At 42.7% G+C, this 21,349-nt stretch overlaps 2 protein-coding genes across 8 annotated transcripts in view; one reads left to right on the top strand and one right to left on the bottom strand.

Annotated features, from left to right (window-relative positions):
• The window catches only part of ICA1 (islet cell autoantigen 1), a 68,189-nt gene extending 59,328 nt beyond the window's left edge, over window positions 1-8,861 (top strand). For all 6 annotated transcript variants that reach the window (XM_048511018.1, XM_048511013.1, XM_048511016.1 and 3 more), the window contains exons 13-15: window positions 574-858; window positions 6,989-7,084; window positions 8,004-8,861. In XM_048511018.1, coding sequence (XP_048366975.1) covers window positions 574-858; window positions 6,989-7,084; window positions 8,004-8,125 — 503 coding nt within the window. In that variant the 3' untranslated portion in view covers window positions 8,126-8,861. The remainder of the gene's footprint in view (window positions 1-573; window positions 859-6,988; window positions 7,085-8,003) is intronic.
• Window positions 8,862-16,879: 8,018 nt separating this feature from the next.
• The window catches only part of GLCCI1 (glucocorticoid induced 1), a 47,753-nt gene continuing 43,283 nt past the window's right edge, over window positions 16,880-21,349 (bottom strand). Inside the window, exon 8 of one of the 2 annotated variants that reach the window (XM_048510584.1) lies at window positions 16,880-19,773. In XM_048510584.1, the coding sequence (XP_048366541.1) occupies window positions 19,425-19,773 (349 nt within the window). In that variant the 3' untranslated portion in view covers window positions 16,880-19,424. The remainder of the gene's footprint in view (window positions 19,774-21,349) is intronic. The other variant, XM_048510585.1, reaches the window with a different exon arrangement.

Consider the following 21,349-nt stretch of genomic DNA (forward strand, 5'->3'; position numbering starts at 1 on the left):
ACTAGGTCACACTTTTCCCAGGAAGAGGCTGCCAGGGGAAGGGAAGGAGGAAAAGCGGAAGACAGGGGGCAGGATAAGGTGGGTTGGCTGGTGAGTATGAGGGAGAGAAGGAAGCAGGAAAAGGGGAGAGGCTGTGGGGGCCTTAAGGAAAGGAAAGGAGATGGGAGGGAAGAGAAAAACGAGATGTTCCTTCCTTGCAAGTCCTTGTAAGTCTTCTGCAGATACCCACATTAAACCCCATCCCATATTACAAAAAGGATGAAGATGACTGCAAGAAAAAAATAATTTTATATTTCAGATCAATGGCCAAAGTCATTCTATTGAAGTATCTGGTGTGATATTTAATCTGTCCTAAGGTTATCTGAAAAGTAAGAAATCATAAATGCCCAGGTGGAATCAAAAGGAAATGCCAAAATAGGAGTATTTAGAAGGTTATTTACATCAGTAGTATTTTTAAATGGAACCAATGATGCCTATATCCCTCCTATTGGTTCCAGATGGGCAGTCCTTTAGTATATATCCACTTCTGTTCTTTGCTGGGTCTTTTATGTGGCTGCTTCTGTTTTTTTTCAGCAACATCAAAGGACCCCCATGCAACCTCCTTGGAGCCCGAGGCTAGTGACAAGGATGATATACTATTGCTGAATGAGATTCTCAATGCATCTTCTTTGGATGATGGCGAATTCAGCAGGGAATGGACAGCTGTCTTTGGCGAGGATCCACTGGCCAGCTTAGCCACACATTCTTCAGGAGGAGAAATGGAGACCAATCAGCCCACAGCCGCATCATCACCTTCAAGCTTCCTTCCTTCTCAGCTTTTAGACCAAAATATGAACGATTTACAGTCCTCCTTTCAAGGTATTGTTTTATTTAGGATAATGATATGCTTTTTAGCAATACAACACAGCATTTCCCCAGTAGCTGGGAACTAGATGGGCCCTATCAACTCCCCTCATACTAAGCCAGCATGATGTAGTGGTTACGAGCGGCAGACTCTAATCTGAAGAATCATGTTTGATTTCTCACTCCTCCTTGTGAAGCCTGCTGGGTGACCTTGAGCCAGTCACAGTTCTTTCAGAACATTCCTAGCCCACATGGAGGCAGGCAATAACCAACCATCTTGGAGCATCTCTTGCCTTGAAAACCTTATGGGGTCACCATAAGCAAGCTGTGATTTGATAGCACACACACCCATGCACAAGCATTACGTAATATGTGCATGTGCCTACAGGTTTACCTTGGATTGGATCCAGACTCTATTATCATGTTTCACCAATTCTCCCTTTTCACTGCAGATCCCCTCCCCACTGTTATTCCTAGAGGTCATCTATCCCCCAGGAGCAGCATTTCAGTGAATTGCAGTGGACAGAGAGGGCAGGAGAAACGTTCCATTCTGCCATTGTAAAATTCACTATGTATCGTGTAGCTACTGGTGTTGCAAAGTACATGTATCTGCACCCATGCTTAAAATGAAACTGCTCTATTAATTCGCACTTCTGGTTCCTTCAATGCTTCCTATGCAGGCTAGACTCCTTGTTGCCAAAATTCTGTATGTGCATCTCTCCCGTTTCTTGGGCAGATGGTAGTTGTGGGAGGGAGGCGTAAAGGGTGAAAGGAAAAAATTGCCTCATTATTTTTAGATCGAAGGGATGACGCGTGTGAAGGGTACTTAACTCCTCCAGGGTGTTAACGTGGGCTGGTTTGCTTGTCATTTGTTGACAGGAAAATTATTCCTCTGACATTCTTCAGGTAGAGGAAAATAGAAGAGCTTGCCGTAGCAGAACGAAAGCTGTTATTAAAGGGACTTTGTCAAGACTGGCAGGCCTAAGATAGAAGCATGTCATCAGTGGGAATTTAGTGACTGAAATACATGTACTTTGGCTTCATAGATGTGTCACTAGGGACATAACCGGCTTCTCGTTCTAGTTCAAATGTATAATACGGAAACGTTAAAGATGATGTAAGAATGTCATATAGCTCACTGTAGGAAAGCTAGTGGCTTTAATGTAATCCAGTATAGAAAAGTTAAAGATGTAATAAACTGAGCTGTGAACTGAGAAGTCTGCAATTCAGATCTCACCTCTGGCATGAATTAACACTAGCCTGCTTTAGGCTGATTGTAAGCTTTGCTGAGATGATGCATGTGAACACTTCAAGTGTTATACAAATGCGAAAAGATTTGTCTATAGGAGGCAGTCTCCTCCTGAGCTAGACTATAAGCTCATCAGGCTCAACGCTGAACTCTCTAGCAGGTGACCTCCCAATATCTCAGGCACTGACCCGTGCCAGCATTTCTCCCTTCCCTTCTGGAAGTGCCAGATGTATACAAAGTGTGTATTTTACTACCAAACTGTGCCTCATCTTGTTAGACTCTGCCTTAAGGCCAGACTCCACAGTGCACAGAGTTTCATCTAAGTTTTTTCTGACTTTTTAAACATTGCTAGCCATTTTTCTGTCTCAAAAATGCCATCTTCAATTGGTTATGGGCCTTATTTGGGGGAATTTTGGGGTAGAAGAATGGCTGTTAGATGTAGGGTGAAGCATCCAACCTTGACTGCACCCTTGGTGTGAGGTAGGGGAGAATGGTCAAGAGCCTGTTACATGGAACTAACCCGGATGCATCGTGTGGCTCTTGTGCTGAATCTGAAAATGGTTGTATGTTAGCCTCTTACTGCCTGTCCTCATTGGAAGTGATTCTTATCAAGGGTTTTCCCTTCCCCACTATCAACACCCTCTCTAAATTGTAGAATTGCTCTTGAGATCTGATACAACCAGAACGCCTGGTATAGGATGCAATGTCCCCAAAGACAGTACTGCATTCAAATAGGCATAAATTTTTAAAACATTTGAATGGGCAGACAGATTGACAGTTTTGATTCTGGCTTCATAGTAGTGGTCCTCTGAGATGGGTGGCAAGCAACTCTGCTTCAGTTCTCAGTTTCAGGTGAGGAGCTGAGGCAGAAGGCCTGACTGAGAAGGGATTTAAGCACAGGTCTTGTACATTCCCAGTCTGATGCTGGAGAGTGGTTCCTTATTCGGGCAATATACATTGGAGTGTAACACATGCAAGGGCAAGATGCTTGTTCTTTTAGACCTGCATGCAGTGGATAACAGAAAAGAATCCGAACAAAGTGGCATTGTTGTTTAACCAGCAAAGCCTTAGTTAGGGTACTTTACAAGCAAGCCACTTACACCACAATGAATGACAACTCTGGGGGAAAAACTTTCCACAATTGGGGTTATTTGCATTTACACTACTCTGTTATTTAACAGAAGACAGCCTGTCTTTGTAAGAAAAACATGCTCTCTTGAAACTCTGCTGGATTATATGGCTAAACAGTGCTACTGCAAACAACTGACCATGCCAGCTACTATGTTCTAAAGGGTAGCATGCTGGCTTTGGATCAAGAAAACGTGAATTTAAATCCCTGCCAACCTATGAACGTTCCCACTGGCCTTGGGCAAGTCTTTCAGCCTGGGATCCTTGCTAGTACTGTGGGTGTGTAAAATCTTTTGAGGTAGGTCATTGAGAGGATGAAGGAGGCGGTTGCTTTTGGCTCACCAGAAAATGCGTTAATGAAATCATTCTGCATTTTTGATTTGTGACTCCTTGCATGATCTGTGACTGTAGTGCAGGCTGAAGTTTATGAAGACAGCTGCAAAGTACTGCACATTCCAAACAGAACGTCTGATTTCAAAGAAGGGGAAGAGAGCATGTTCTGGTACCGTTGAAAAACATAAGGATTATAGGGTATCATAAAATGTTAATGTATGCCACCTACACAATGCTGCTGTTCTCCAAAAGAGGCTGATGCCATTGTGGATAGAGTTAGCAAAGGCCTCGTACACAGGATAAAAGTGTTAATAGTTGTTGCACCGTTGAATAGTTGGCTGCTGCAGCTGTGTCAGTATTGGCTCTTCACTTTTCAGCAGAAGCTGATCAAGGGCTTAGAATATTTGTCATTTGAGAAAATAACAACAATGCATAGGTAGATTCGAGTCCAGGAGCACCTTAGAGACCAACAAGAATTTTGTGGGATATGTTTTTGAGAGTCAAAGCGACACACTAGGAAAAAAGGATGTGTTTTAAAGGGAGAAAATATTTGAAGGGTGGGAAAGACATGCAGGTTGAAGTGAAACAGATATTAGGCTGTAGGTGGGGCAGAGTGAGGGGCTTCGGCCCTGCCACGGCCACACTGCCACACCCCTGGAATGCCAGGTGCGTCGTGCACCCCGCCCCCTTGGCGCTACGCCACTGGTTGCAGGTCAAAATAAATGTCCAAGAAGAGGTCTACAGTCATCAAGAAAAGTTATGGAGCCACCTAAAAGTCCAACTCAGAACGTTGGTCTATCTAGCTCAGTCTTGTCTATCCTGATTGACAGTGGTTATGCTGGGCAGAGAACGCCCTTTCTTCATTTATGTCGGTAGTGTGTAGACTATGGGGATGAGCATTTGGAACATCTCCATTACTGAAATGCAGCGTGTACATGTATCAGAATTATTTTATAGGCAAGAGGAGATGACATTTATGGCCAACCTGTGTCACAGATGCCTTAAAAGATAGACACAACCAAATAGACCAGCAGCATATAAATTTGATGAAGTAATAATAAAATACTTCAGCCAACACACCTTATTGCCTGTCCAATGTCTGACCAGCTGTTTGTGCTCCAGATTAATAGAAATGGAACAGCCCTAAATCTGTGTGGGCTATGCATAAATTGCATGCTATAAAGGGAATATTTTAAGTTCAGCATCTAGCATATTTTCCAAAAAGATTGACAACTGATTCTTCTGCACCACACAAAGAATCCTGAAAAGATTTGGGAATTGCCCTCTCCTCCTCTTTTGTGATACATATACTATAGTGGACGCTTCCCTCCAGTGGAAGAATGTAGCAGACAGGCACCAGGGTTCCCAGCAATGCATGCAGAAAACTGTTCAGGTGACTGTTTTTCATTGATGTGATTAAGCCTGTTTTCAAGGCTGCAATCCTGTGGACAGTTACCCTGCCTAATCCTGTTGAGGCATATGAGGTTCAACCAGCCTGCAGTAGGACTTCCGCCTAAATCTTCAGTCAAGCTACAAATCAGTTGGGCATATCTGTGAATCACCTCAGACCAGACAGTTTTCCTTCCGGTATGGGTGACATGAAGTTAACCACACACCTGACATTTCACAGGCTCAGAAAATTATTTTTCCCCATCCCGTGAGCCCCACCCCTCCTGCCTTTTGGGAAAGGAGAAATCAAATAGGCTTTCTCTTTCATTCTGTTTTGTCTGTCCACAAAATTAAGTTGTTGCTGGGCATATTCATTCTCAGTTTTGACTTTGGGGAGGGGCGTGCTCTGCGCCCCTTTGTAGAATGAGTCATTGTTTTTTGAAGTGCTATCTGTGCAGGTGAAAGAGAGTCTGGCTCCTTAGGAAAACCAACTAGGTGTTTTCAGTATTCCACTGGTGATGTTTTTCTCTAATCTGGCTGCTTTTCTAATTGTACAGACTGCTTTAATCAAAAGGCATTTTCTCTTCTCTCCCGCCCCCGCCCTGTCTCTACTTGTATTCCATTTTGCTAATAATAAAGCTGTTGTGTTTAATTTATATGTATAGGAACTGCACTTCGTGGCAAGGGTGGATAATTGAGTGTCTGCTTCCATTTTTAAATTTAATTGGGGGTAGGAGGATGACTTTTGTTTGTTTCAACTTTCCCCATTAGGTACAGTGGCTGGCAGAGGAGCAGAAGGCTTTATTTCCTGAATGTCCTGCAGCTGCTTTTTGAGCATAGAGTTTCAGCCAGCAAACACTTTAAAACCGGGGGGTGGGGGGGTGGGAGGAGGGATCTCTCCCACAGGCAAATTTCCACTGCATAAAGCAGGGGTGTTGAACATTTGTTACGAGAGTTCGATAAGACATAAAAGTGACTTGGTTGGACTGGGCTCAGGCCGTGGGCGTGTGGGGTGGTGGTGCTGCCTCAGTTTGCCCCAGGACAGCACTGTGGGGAGGGGGTGCCTGGACTAGCAAGCCCGCAGTGGGGTTGGGGTGGGTGGGTGGCTGCCTTGAGAGGGCTTATCATGCCTTGAGAGGGCTTATCATGCCCAAGGGAGCCAGCTAATGCAAACGCCCCCCCCCCCTCCACTACTGATCTGGCCTGGTGAGCCCAAGCCCCCTCAAGGAGCCACATTCGGCCCCAGGGCCATACGTTTGACACCCCTGATATAGAGCTACTCTGTAACAATTTTTAACTGCTGTTTTTGTCAGAGCCCATCTGTGCATGAACCAAGCAGCTGATCAACCTAGAAAGAGTTGTGGCCTCTTGCTGTCTGCTAGCCTTTCTGGGGGGGGGGGGGAGTTGAAATCTCCCCACCAGCAGCAAATCTGTTCATGATTTTCTCTAAGTATCAAAATATTGTAGGCTGACTGATAAGAGAGCGCTATTTGCCTTTCTAAGAGCACCTAAAAATAAACCATAGTTGACTTGTAGCAGAGCAAGAGAAATAGTTCACTCTCAGCAATTGGTTGCAGCAGAGGTCTCTAAAATGGTGCCCCCTTTTTCTGGTGCTTGCCAAGTGTTTTTATAAAGTGGACGGGGCCAGCTGGAGCTTTAGCCCAGCAAGGCTTCTGACTGTTGGAGATTTGATTGACTGTGGAGACTTTAAAGTGTACTTTGGCAGAAGTTGCCACCACAGCACGAGGATTTGCACTGTATTATTGAAGTAAAGCAGTGGCAATCATTGCTCCTGCAGCAGCCATTTTGTGGCAGCCATTTTGTTATTGCTGCTGCCATCATGCTTTGATTGTGTGTGTTCCTGCACTGAACTTGATGTCCCTTGGGGTCTCTTCCAGCTCTGTGATTCTATGATTCTATGTCCAAATTCCAAATGTGCCTGCAGGCTCAAAAAGGTTTGGGATCTCTGGCTTCAGGCAAGTGGTCTGAGTTCATTAAATAGCCACTGATAAGTGACATGACTGCGACTTTGCTGTTGCATTTCAGATTGGACAGCCAGCAGCATTAGCCCTTCCCCTGCACCACAGACAGCACAGAAATCCAGCAACCCGGTCATGAACACCCACAAGACGCCCATGAAAGGTGATAAATCTGTTACCCTTTGGGGTGTTCACCCTCATCTGTGTTTGCTTTACCAACAAAGCTATTAAAAGTTTATGTTTTTCCGCCCTAGTTTCTTCTCAGGTCTGTTTACATAAACCAGTTACCTTTCAGGAGTTATCATTTAATTGGAGCATAATTTAAGCAGTCAGAATGAACATTCCTATGCCTGTTCATTTGTTGGCATTAATGCAGCCATGGCAGAGTGGCGGTGCAGTGGAATCTCCTGAGTTGCGAAGGCTGAAGTCAAGCACAAACCTCCCCTGGATCATCAGGAGAGCCTGCTTTGCTTTGCTTTGCCTCAACCACTTCCCCTTTCCAGTTGGCAATCTGAACTAAAACACTTCTGCCTGCAGGCAATGTGGGTCCTACTCTGTGGCCTTGCCAGCTTTCCTGGTCTCACCACCTGATGGCCTCCTTAATTCCCCCCTCCCCCCAAAAGAGGCAAGTACCAGGGCCATCCTTCTGTGTCTGTGGACTGATATGCCCTTGCCCTTCAAAGGATGCTGCAAGGGAACAGATAAGTTAAAGAGAGTTTCAGTCACTTTGGTGGTCATGCGCAAGGCAGAGGGCACTTTCACACATGCAGAATAATGCACTTTCAATGTACTTTGCAGCAAAATCCACTTGCAAACAATTGTAAAAGTGGATTGAAAGGGCATTATTCTGCATGTGTGAAAGTGTCCAAAAAGTATACAAGTTTTATGGAATGGTCCAGTGCAGGGGGGTGGGGGGTGGTAATCATCGCAGCATGTTAAAATGCGTCTCCTGGGATGTCAAAGATGTACCTTTTCTTCAGCAGGGTGTTCTAAATCTCTGGTCAGAATGAGTGTTGTTTCAGATCGCTGTCGAGCAAAAACAAAAACCTGACATGGTGGGGGACTGTGTTTTATTTTTGCAGAAGCTGCAAGCACCTCTAAAGATTTAACTGCTTGGTTTAGCCTCTTTGCTGATCTGGACCCCTTGTCCAACCCAGACGCTGTTGGGAAAACAGATAAAGAACACGAGTTGCTCAATGCATGAGCTGCCTGCCTTCACCATCAACACTGTTCTGGGGGCTCTAGAGGATTTAGAGAGGAGATATGTGTGCTGCTGTACAACTTCTCAAATCTGTGCAATTCTAATAAAATCAAAGGGATCAACCCTCCCCTTTCGATAGGCAATGGCTCCTTGCTCCTGTTTTGTATAAAGAAGCTGCACCTTTTTATGTCTGTGAATGTACCGATGGGAGAGGGCTGCTAACCAGATTAACATGCTGCCAGCTCTTGGCAACATATAAATGACAGACCTATTTTTTATATTTCTGTAAATCAGAAAACAAAATAATGTAATGGGGAAAAAAAACTGCATGAATCAATTGTATATACAGTAGCTTGCAGTATACTGCTGCCATGTGAAAATGTAAACTACACTTCTTTTAGTATCCGTAGTGAAAAATCAATATGTTGGGTCTACTTTGTTCAGAGAACTGTATCAGTCCACCAATCAGCCACGCTTGTTCTCGGACTTAAAATTACTAGGCCGACAGCATTGCACACAGGCCCATGTCTACGGCCCAGGCGAATTCCTTCCAGTGCACTCTGTTGTGCCAACAGTTTCTGCAGTTCAGAGAACTCGTGGCGTCGCCTTTGCCAGGATGTGCATTTTCAGTTGTCGCAGTTTCCACTCCAAGTACTTTTCATCGCAACTGATTTCATATACCCATGTTTTTGAGCCTATTGTGACATTCTTCTTCAATAAAGATGGTTTTGACACAAAACCGTGTTTGTGCGGACACCTTCCTTTCTGTCAGCAGGAATGTGGGCAGGTCGCCCAGTGGGGACATAATCCTCTTCAGTCACAAGGTACTAATTCATCCCACGGCCAGCAGGCACGCTCCATGCAGGCAGCTTGGCAAGAGAATCGTGTAGGCAAGATGTTGCTTCGAGTTGACGTTACTCCTCCAATTAATATCTCTGACCCCTTTCTTCCTTGATCGTCATGAGACAGGAAGCTAAAACAACAGGGGCTATCCCTTTACTTTGGTTGAATGGTTCAAGATGAGTGTTGAACAATAGGTTACCAGTTGTGTGTACAGCATGCTGGTCCTGTCCCCCCCCCTTCCCTTTGTGAAGATATCTGATATATTAAAAAGCAGATTGACACATACAGCACAGTAATAATGTGGATGTCTTCAAGTGGCTGAGCACACTGTGCCAGTTCAGACTGCAAGCAAGGATACCATTTTTAATGCTTCCCCCATGTAAAAACCTCCATAGATTCATCCTTCCTCCTCTTCTGTGCTGGGTGGTTTTTCTTTTTTTTTTACTTGCAAAGTTTTTATGCAGGGAAAAATAATTCTCAGTCATACAATCCATTCTTAGTCTCCTCCCATTTAGACTCATTTTCTTGCCATAGCAAGCATCCCTGCCACCATGTGAGCTCTGGCCTCTCTGATGGCTGACCTACAGTGCCGACCAGTGCACACATATCCTCTTTAGAGGTACGTCCTTGCATTCATTTCTTGACCATTTCCTTTTTCTCCCTTAGCTCATCATGGAGTTCTCTGTTCATCTACACTGGCTTCTTGGATCCCCTACCATATTTCCTTGTTGGTATAGCAATGGCTTGAGCTTGCAAGAGCTTTTGTTTTAGGAGAGCCCACCCTTCACTTGCTCCTTTCCTGTCTAACAGTCTTGCCCATGGAATGACTTCCCTCTGAATTCATTCAAGTCAGCCCTACTAAATAACATGTGGCTACAAATGTTTTTGGTCCCCTACAACAAATACATTCTAGAAGGATAGTCAGCTCACACTGAGGTCCCCACCATCTTCACCTCTTCTACCATCCCTTTGCCTGTTGGTCACTATTCAGTCGAGTGTGGCTGAGAACCTCATAGCTTCCTCCACCATTTGATGGAAGGAAGTTGTCAGCCAGGCAGGTGAGCAACTTGCATGACATGGATGAGATGTTTTGCAATGTTTGTCTCCCAGGACACATCAGGGAAGCCTGAGGAGTCTTGTTAGGGCGGTCATCTGTGCTATGGTCCCTTTGACTGGCCTCCCTTTCCCCATGCAGAGCCTCAAGGCTTTTTTGTTAATGAAATCCTCCCCTTCCTTGATCTCATGAAGAGTAGTAATCTTTTCCTCCAGGCTCCAAACCTTCTCCTCTTAAGATCCCTATCAATTTATACTTCTGACAAGCAAAGTCCATCTTGTTCTCAGGAAAGAAAACAAACACAGGGCACGGAGCTCCCGCAAGTGACTAGGAGTAGTCCATGAGCATTCATCAATGTCTTTGAAGTGGATTATTTCACCCTAGAGACACCTTGGTGAGTTGATCTAACCTGAAAACAGACCTCACCAAATGTCAAAAGGGTGACAACCACCACAGAGTAAAAGCTTCTTAAAATACTTATAGGATCCACAGGCTCAATTCCCAGCTGAAGAGCCACAAACCAAGAGCCCTTAGCTCGAGCCCTTTGGCTCACTCCTCTGGGCACTAGAGAAATGGTCCTCCACTGCAGAGCTTGCTTCCTCTGGTGTCAGGCACCAGAGTAATAGTCTTCCAGGAGCCTCACACAAGAGGAATGCCTCTGTAGCACCCGGACAGTTGCACCTTCAGAAGCAACAGTATAAAAATCCAAACCCAGGTGCTTCTAACTGTCACCACTTAATGCTCTTCCAATTATTTGTTCTTTTCCTCTGCAAGAAAACCAAGGTGTATGTCTGTGTATGCGAAGGGTGGGGGGTGGGGTGGAAGTTACTCACCAGTGCATATTATCATATCACAATAGCCGTCTGGCTTCCTATATATATATATTTTTTTCTGTTCCATCTTGCTAAAGCCCACAAGATAGAGGCTCAGAAGTTCCCCTAATTATGTTTAGAGACAAAACTGACATTTGCCGAAAGCAGCTGGTGGTTTTATAAACAATGAAGGGTGCATTCCATAATATATTGCAGATACTTCTCCATTTCCATCCACTGTTTACAGCGTTCTAAAACCCTGTACGCTATTATTTTCATCCCAATCTATGTTAGATCTGCAACCAGCAAAATGGACTGGAGCTGTAGCCTTGCCAGCTTTTAGAGGTGGAATGTTTTATTGAGAGAAAAAAGGGGGCTAATGTGAATAGATCGCAGTGGCTTTCAAGCAAGCTAATACGCTAGTGTGTCAGACTTAATTAGAGCTGTTTTTAGGTCACAGATCATAGACATCTGAGCTGCAAATGGCTCCCACTCAATCAGGGCATTGTGCAGAGAGTGCCGCACGAGGGTAACAAAGGTCTGCATTGCCACCAGTTCACATCACACTTCAGATACAATAGCTGAACTGCCACCAAGATTTGAGGCAGGAAAAGCACCAACTTTCACCCCTAGAAAGCTCTCTGAATACAGTGATTAACAACAGATAAAACCAGAAATCGTGTAATGCAAAAACAACTTAGAACATCAAGGCAGAACAAGCAATGAATGTATTTTGGCATTTTACTTTAAACAATGGACATTACTGTCATGAGTGCCTACAACGGAGCTTGGCAAACATACTGTTCACCTTCTGTTGAGTTCCCAGGCTTACAGTGCAATATATGGTATGAAGTTTTTTAATAATTATTATTATTATGGGTAATTACATAGTATAGGAGAGTACGATTTTTTTTACTAAGATCGGCATGTGTTGTTAAATTAGACAACAAAGGTACTAACAGAGCCCCATTATCTTCCCAATATAAACACTCCCCTGAATTGTAAGTACTGACTACACTGCTGTTAGTTATTTGATTTTGGAAGTAAGAGTGTGTGTGTGTACATATGTATGTATATACACACACACAAAAGTATGTATACACACACACACACACAAGTATGTATGTATGTATACACATACACACAAAACTGATTTGCTATCCTTAGAAGGAAGTTCTGTGAAAATCTTCAAGCTATCCTAAAGCTGTTTGGATGCACTAGGATCTAAAAGAAAAAAAGATATCTTCAGAAGAAATCTGCTATCATGAATACAGTGTTGCTGATGCTTCAGCGCTTCTGCCCAGAGCCACATCCACTTATCTGTTGATAAGGCAGGTGGCCTTCATATCCACCAGGATGGTAAGACGGGGGATATGGCAGCCACTGGAACATTCATGGAGGATATTTTGAGCCATCCCAATGTATTTTCTGGCAATAGTGCTAGATAACTAAACTAGGATGTCGGGTTAGGATTCCTATCAATGGAATGCTCACAGATCCTGCTTACAGATCCTGGGTTAGGATTCCTATCAATGGAATGCTTACAGATCCTGCAACACTACCACCATGCCCCTTTAGGTAAAGAAGATGGAAGGCCTTTGCCGTCCATTATGTTGCTAATAAGCTGCAATATGTACACAGCAGTTTTGCAAAAACCTCTAGAAGCAAGTTGTGTGCTGCATAAAGTTTAGCTTGATACCCTTTCCTCAAAGATCCAATTTCCTTCCTCTTCATGGGCTAAAGCGATGGAGAATTCAGTCAATGCTGGGAAATGGTGCATGACATATCTAACTTCCCCCTCTCTACTAAGCAAAATTATATGTAAAGTTTGCTGAGGTGGATGAATATTATCTAGGGATAGCCACAGATAGCAGACACTCGAGTGTCCTGAATGCTGAAATCATACCTACTGTCTACTAGTCCTTTACAGAAGGTAGAAACAGAAGTAATCATTCTGTATAGATACAGATACTGCTTGAAGGAGGTTCACACTAGTCCTTTGTACTAGTCATAAGGCACTGTTTGGTTCTGCCTCCTATCTCTTGATAAGACCATCCCAGAGAATACCTTATGCCCTGCTTGGGAGGGATACCGTACATACGATGTGCAGCCACTTCTTTGGGAAATAACTCATCTGGTCAATTTAACAAGACAGGTGATGCACTGGCAATAACCGAACCTTCACCACAGCTGGACCACAAATTGCAGCATTCTGACGCAAATTAAAAAACATGAAAGTCAGTGCAGACTAATCCAACCTGAGAAATCAGTAGTAGCTGAACGTGCTCTAAACCAAGCTGGACAAGGGGTCATATTTAAAGACAGAGAAATTCTTGGCAACTCCAACAGCCATTATGTCAAATTACACAGGGAAGCCAATGAAATCCACCAATACCAGAACAGTTTCAACAAAAAGGAAGAGTCTGAAACCAACAAAACCAGGCCCCCAGTACTAAAAAAACACTGAAACAAAAAACTAAGACATTTCAAACACCATTCAACATTCCACCAGATACTACAAACTCCTCCTTTTCTCCTCCCCCCACCACCACCTTACCTGACTCCAGTTTCTGATATGAGTCACTCGTTTTCAGACTCAACTCGTTTTCAGACTCAAATTCAACTGCAAATGAACCCCACCCAGACGCATGCTAATGCAACTGCAAAGGCAACTCCAACTGAATTCTACCTGGACACATGCAAATATGCCTCACCCCCCTCCCACCTGTGAGGTGGACAAACCACACAATCATTCCACACTGTGCCACAGAAACAAACACATATTACCATGACATGCCTCTGAAGATGCAACCCATAGATGTGGGTGAAATGCGAAGAGCAAAAACTACCAGACCACAGTGACACAACCAAGAAACCCCCAATGGCCAATAACAGAACCCTTTTTTAAACAGTATAAAGACCAACAGCATAACAATGCCACATGCACTTGTCAAATTAGCTCAGGTCACTACTGCTCCCTTACTCTCCAAAGGGTATCGTTTCCTGAAAAATGAACTTCCATTTCCTGAATTAGCTGTGACATTGATATTTCCCTTTGATAAGCAGTTCAAACTTTTGTTGGAGAGACATTTTCCAGTCCTGGGAAAATGACAGGGCCCTGTCTCTCTCCTTTCTCCTGGTTAGTATGAGCTCTCTGACCAATTGGTTTGGAGAAATTTAACACAATGCTACACCGGAAAAACAAAGTAACACCACTCTTAGCTTTAAGAATAGCTCTTAGCACTGGTAGAATCCCACAATGATAGAACAGCACATAGCACACTTTTTTATTTCAGTTATTGGCCTACAACTATAATGTGTCTCTTAAGGCAGAGCAGGTACTGCAGTTTGGTTATGGGAACTTGACTTTTTAACTAAAGCATTGTTGCATTTGTACAAACACTAATCACTTTGGAGAACAGCAAGCTCAAGGTTGGGCACACATCTTGTAAGTTGTCATGAAATATTTAGGCTTGTCCCTGAAGGCTTTATTTAGGCTTGTTTCAGAAACAAACATCAGCTTAGCAAGAGGAGGCAAGTGGATAATAGACAAGAAAGGTTCATATGGAAGCAGTCCATTTTCTTAGATAGGTATTTGTGGAAGAGACTACATGTGCTAGACTTAAAACTGAAGCTGTTTTTGAGTAATGAAAAACACCTTGTCATAGTCCCTACTACCCCATGCATTTAACCAAATGTTAGTCTGCTCGAACAAGGAAATTAATAGAAATAAAACCATCAGCTAACCAACAGAGAAAAATCCAACAAGATAAGATCTTCAAAAAGAAGTCTTGAGTAGATCTTTTCCTGAGTCTCCTAGGTGATGCACGATCTACTCTCGAGCAATAGCTCATCAACCATGTCTTGGAATCTCTTCTGCTGGAGCTTTGAATTATGAAGTGCACTACCTCTTTGTATAATTATTGGTATGACACACCTTGACCAAACCTGTGTTTCAACAGACACCAAGTGCCCTAAGTGGAACTGTGATTGTGTATTCACACAATAACTTGATGATAAACACATAAAGATTTTGTTTCTACAGTAGAAGCATGTGAACAGCTGGTAGACTAAGATACTCTGGGAATCTTTTTATATTTATAGGAGAACTTGAAGGTGACTTCTCTTTTGCCATCAGATAAGAGTATAGCAAGGAGAGCCCACCTGCTCAACAAGTTATTCTCAAGGAATTCAGTAATGGTTTTGTCAGATTTATTTGGCGAGAGCTAATCAATTACACTTTTAGAATTTTAATATAAATGGCAGAAGTGGGGTGTTAGATGCAGCTAATGGCATAAGAAATGTCCCCTCCCAGTAGTCAAGCTTAGCTGTAGATATTTGTCCCAGTTTTAGAACCCAATAAAACAATGTAGAAGTGCTATAAAATTTAGGACACAACAACAACAACAGGCACAAGGAGAGAAAGGAGCCCCCAGTGGGATCTTAGTAAAATATCTTGAGAATAGCTTAAGAACAGTACGCCATGTTGGGGTGCAGGTTTTCTTGGCTTCAGCTGTAACTCTGCCTCTAGCCATCCTGTGAAAGTAACGGCAAAGAAATCCTACACCTTCCTATCATCTGGATCACAGCTGATTCTTCACTTCTTAATTTTTTCCTCCACACATACCACATGCTTCTCATCTCCACAGATGTTGACGTGGAGCAAGCAATGTAAAGCACATATGTTGCACTGAAATACAAATCGTTACTGCACCCAGGAGCAACACCAACATTTTTCAATGTAGACACAGCCTTGGCTTTACCTTGGGTATTCCACTTGCAACCTGGTTGCACTGGTTAAGAGTGACAGTCTGCAATTTGCAGAAAATGGGTTCGATTCCCCACTCCTCCACGTGAATCCTGCTGGGTGATCTTGGACCAGTTACAGTTCTCTCAGAACTCTCTCAGCCCATGCAGAGAGCAGTAATGGTGAACCACTGCTGAGTTTCTCTTACCTTGAAAACCCTACGGAATTGACATGCCAGCTGTGACTCGATGGCATAGAAACACACACATACACATTCCACTTCAGGATGTTAACATACTTACAATATAACTAGAGAAATTTGGGGGCAGGGATAATGCTAGCTTCTTCTTACCACTTATACCACGTTCATCAATATCACAATGTGGTACAGAAAACATCATTGTTCTACTCTTGATTTTAAGGCGTTCAGGCCACAAGATAATGTGCTAACCTTTTAGTAACTAATAGTAAAAGCTTAATGGGAAATGTGCAACGTTGTTAATGGAAGTTTAAATATGTGCTGAAGCATACCATGACAGTTTCTCTCTCTCTCTCTCTCGCACACACACAGTTTTTCACTCTCTCTTTCACACACAGACACACACACACACAGAGAGAGAGAAATGTGTCTGCAAGACAGAAAATGTTATATTCTGCAGCTTCTATAAAGAAGCAAGTGTTGGGTAGGGAGCAAATGTTAATATGAATTTCCACTTCCAAATCTGCAGGGACAGATAAGGTTAAATAAAAAGGCAAGTTAATGCATCAGTGCTACTGTGAGTCAACAATCACACAAAATAAGAAGTTAGATGTTACTAGCATGTCTAATGGAGAAGCAAAGGTTTTCTCAACAGCTGGGTTAGAAATACCCCAGACTTAAGCTACATGGTCTTGCAGATAAAGGAATTTCTTCCTCTGTAAACTGCTGAAAATGCTGTAAGCCAATGTAGGATCGGTTAAATTGCAAAAAAGAAAAAGAAAAACAAAACAAAACAAAACAAAGACAGTCTGAGTGCAACATTACCAATTTGATTAATATTTAGGAAACCTATTAACAAGAAGATTAAAGGGACATCACATGAGGCACAGAAACAAATGCCCCGGTTCCTGTTTTGCAAGCAGCTGAATATCCTGCATCTTGAGCTTTTTATGCACAAAGAGGAGTTTCCAGATGGAGCAGCATACAAAGTCCCCCCCCCCTTACAGTGGAAAGTTCAAGGAAACCCAAACTTTTTTTCTGAACGCTCAAATCAGCTCTCGCAGCTCCACATTCAAAACAGACACGAAGCTTCCTTTGCAAGTTTCTTTTTCCTAATAATTTTATTTAAATAAGACACAGGAACCTCTATACTGAAAAAAATACAAAACAAAAGCCACACACTTCCTCGTGTAAAGCAATAGTGTGGTAATTCGAATACTGTTCAGCACTGTGGCTAGAAATAACAGTTCAACTATGTACAAAACTCTTGAAACAGATATTTGACAAATTTCTACAGCTGGGTGTAGGATATATTGGAGATCAACAACTGCTGGGAGATTTACATACCAAAGCGTCAACTTTTAACATATTTGATTCAAAAATCTTCCAATAGGCTAAGAACAAATGTGCGTGACAATTAATATTTAGTTTCTCATGGGAAAACATAATGAGTAACGTCACTGTAAATATGGTACACCAGAGTTCATTCTTGATTTAAGCCACCTGGCAGTTTCACCGTCAACCCCAACAGCTATATATTTATACTTGGAAACCACCAGACGATAAGAAAAGCATCTTGTAATATTCAGCTTGAAATGTCAAAACTTTAAAGAACTCACATCTGGATCACAAGAACTGGATTTTTTTCCCCTTTATACTTTAACATACAAACTATATAGTGCTTTCACCAAGGCCTGAGATCAGCAAAGTTAAAGATGCCTGTATTAAAAAGATTTACTGTTGGGGGGTGGGGGTGGGAGAGCAAACACAGATTTTTACCTTTCCACTCTAACAGCCATACAACAACTGGATTAGAGGCTGTTGGCCTACACTTCCTAACAGATTAGTACCAAACTCTTTGGTGATGACAGGAAGGAACTGAGTTTCATCTTGCAGCAGCACACACACCCATACCCACACTGTTTTCTATGTTTCTTAGGTACTCTTTATGGGGGCTTTTTAAACAGTCCCCCCTCCACCTAAAATTCTTCCTCAGAAGAAAAAGTGGTGGAGTTAAAATAAAGGCTGCATCAGCTGCAGTCTGTGAATCTTTTCAGTTCCTGAAACGGGAAGCAAGCTTTCCTCTGAACAGGCTTGCATAAAGTTACTTCCACTGAACTGAAAGCAAAGACACGAGAATCTCTCTTTTGCCTTTGGGGTCCTCTTTATATTGCAAGGTATTATCTCTGAAAGCCGTGCTCTTGCAGTTGCAGGGCAGTACGGTTATGCTACAGGATGCTCTTAGGCCATGCAGCATCTTGTACAGCTCACAAGGTCCAGCATCTTCTACCTGCCTTCTTCAAACTACAAGAATCTACCTGCTAGTGGCCTAAACCAGAGATTCCTAGGAAAGGCTTCAATTAGATTATGTGACTTAAAAACTATTGCTTTTTTCTTTCTTATTTCTATTTTTTTTTCACAAAACCTCATACGTTGCTTCTGAGAGTTTCAGTCCAAGTGCGAAATCCCCACTGTACAAATAAAGGCTCATCCATCACTGTTTGTCAAAAACACAAGAATCCCCCCGAACCAGCACACAAATGAACATTTCCTCTAAAAGAGAAACTAAACATTAATTAGACTCTTAAAATGGTAACAGTAGCATTTCACATCCTTAACTTGCCAACGCAAACACGAGAGGAAATTCCCACCGCCTCTTCTGAGACCTGAAAAAAAAATCTGCTGAAATTAAATGAAAACATTCTTGCTTTAAATCCTCTCACACACACGTGCCATGGAATGTTTCTTATGTACAGCCTAGTACTGAACACTTTTATTCACAACAGCTTAACAGTCATCAACAGTGCAACACCTGAAACTTTTAAATGTCACAATTTACACACTGAAATGACGGTAAATGCAATGGTTGTTTTACTTGTAACCACATGACAAAAGTGATGGCAGAGCATCGTGGATTTGCTGGTTCTCCTCATGTTCACCCACCGCCAGGGTTGGTATCTCCCTGGACTTGAATGCATTTTTTCCAAGAAAGTGGAATGTAATGAGGAAATATTAATGCATAAAATAAGGAAAGGCAGAAGAGTGATGTTCCCTCTTTAGCTTTTTAGCTGTGAAATATTTAATATCCCAATATGATATACATTCCAAGTTACCTGAGTTTAGACTTAGAGAGAAGTACCTGAAGCTAGGCCATCGGGTGGGCACTGTGCAACTGTTGTGGCCATTTCTTTCTTTTTAATTTTTTTTTTGCATTGTAGATATTACAGAAGTTCAAAACATAAATACCTGGATAAATTGTAAACATAATCCTGAAATACAGTATTTTCCATAGAACACAACACAGCAAGACATATTCTATTTAGACAGGCAACCTTTGTTTTGATATAGAGCTTATTTATACTGTAGAATTTGAAACAGAACACAGGACACAGTACTAATCTGGTCAAACATTCTATGAAATGCATAGTCTCCACTAAAAATGCTTAATGATACACAGATTCTGCAAGCATCCTGAACTCCCACCTGCCCACCCACGCACCACACACGCACACAAAAATGCTGAAGAGAAGCATTTCTGTCCCTGCCAAGAAGAGCGCTGAATTCTAGAAAGATGCTGATCAAGCAGCTTGGTTTTTGTTCAGAAAAAGGTGCCACTCATGCAGTTGAGACGGACACTCTGCCTGACTCTAGATTATCACATAGTTTTGCGGAGAGGCGTGTTCTTCGGACTGCAGTTCCGGCAAAAGCTGTGGCAGCTGCTGGGATGGCTGTGGGACTAAGACCTCAGTAGAGTCCGTTGTGCTGGTGTCATCTGAGAGGGAGGAGAAAGAGACCAGAGAGGAGAGCTGCTCGACAGTCAGAGTGCTCAGAGATGTGCTTTGACCAGAGTTTGGAGAGCTCTTCAGTGTCAGGTCAGAAGCAGGCAGCAAAGGGCCCAGCAGTTTTACAGGACAGAAAGCTGATCCGGTCGGGATGAAATTAACCTTGTTTTTGTCAGGGCATGAAAAGAGAGGGGCTGAGACAGGCTGACGAGTCCTACGACAAAACGGTGGGGGGCAGGGAAGACAAGCAAGAAAATCAGTCAGCGTTTTTGAACAGCCCAGTGCAAACTCACAGCTCTACATGTTGCTAAAATATGAACGACAAGGAATGGAATTATTTGACAGATGGGCAAACATCTTCCATATTGGTAGTCAGCTGACCATTTGATCCACAGCAACAAACATACAGGCAAAAAAGAAAAGCAACCGGAAAGCGGTTAGAAAATTTGAAGATTTCAACATTATAGTGGCACTGAATACACAAACCGTGATTTTAAAATATTCTGTGCGAGGCTTACCATCATGTGAACAGAAAAAACTTCACTTTAGCAAGCACACTTGACATCAAGTTAACACACTATCAGACAATTGCCCCTCTCTAGGCCTAGCAAGTCAATTTTATCCTCTGCAGAAACCTCCACTGATTATCCAAAAGGGTTATTTTGTTTTTTTTACTAGGGCTAAATGGCTTTGTCTACGTGACCACGTAACACAAATTTATCCTCCTAGGTCTTTTCCACATGAGTAGTTTACAACATATCTTGCTGCCAAATGCTGTGTTTTGTTGTCTTTTGATTCCGCACATTTTTTCCCCTCCTTTTGGTTCCAAAAAAGTTTTCCCTTCAATTTACTCTGTTGTTTTTCCCAAGTACTTTAACTGCAATGCTTTTTTCTGATTCATTTCCAAGTCAGCTTTCTTTGAGCATGCAATCATGTTGAAACAATCTTTATTTCTCCACCTGGTCCTTATTCATGCCCCCTTGTAGTCACCCAACTTTCCCTTCAGCTATTTTCTCCTCCGCTTTCAAAAGGTATTTTAAAATATTTTTTTCTCTGTCTCATTAGCAATGTAAAGTAAGAGCACAGACATAAGGCAAGCCAGTCAACTTTGCCAATTTCATTCCAAATGAGCAATGTCACATTCAGGCAAAGACACACTGTGTCTGCAATCACAAGCGAGGGACACTGACAAGGAACTGATGCAGTAAAGCATTATTGTTGTGGCAGTCTCTTGACCGTCTATTCCTGCAAAAGCAACTTCCATTGTCCCTGTCCCTCGCTTCTAACTGCGGAGACTGTGTAGGTTCACCTTAATGCAACATAGCTCATTCCGAATAAAACTGACCAAGCTGATACAATCGATCTGCCTTGGGTCTGTGTCCTTATGTGACATCACCTAATGTGACTTTAAAAAAAGCATTTTAAAATTCCTTCTGAAAAATGAGGGCAAGAGGGAAGAGAGAATGGCTGAAGGGGAGGGTTGTTCTTCTACACCATGCACGACAGCCCAACACCATTAGGAATAATACATTTTCAGCAGTAGTATGTGGACCAAATGCAAGGAAAGTATGGGGGGGAGGGGAATGGAGGTGTGAAGAATGAATTCACAGAACATGTTTCCAAGAGATAAGGTTTGACCACTGGAGAGCTAAATATAGGCATGTGGAAAAGGTGATGGTCTAAAGGCTAGCCACCATTCCAACTTCTTGAAGGGCAATACTGGAGATTGGGAGGGGGACATGGAGATGAAGTGGTCAGATTCTAACATGCTATCACTGATTAACTACCCT

This window comes from Sphaerodactylus townsendi, linkage group LG11 (assembly GCF_021028975.2).
Source record: "Sphaerodactylus townsendi isolate TG3544 linkage group LG11, MPM_Stown_v2.3, whole genome shotgun sequence".
In the NCBI taxonomy this organism is placed as follows: domain Eukaryota; kingdom Metazoa; phylum Chordata; class Lepidosauria; order Squamata; family Sphaerodactylidae; genus Sphaerodactylus; species Sphaerodactylus townsendi.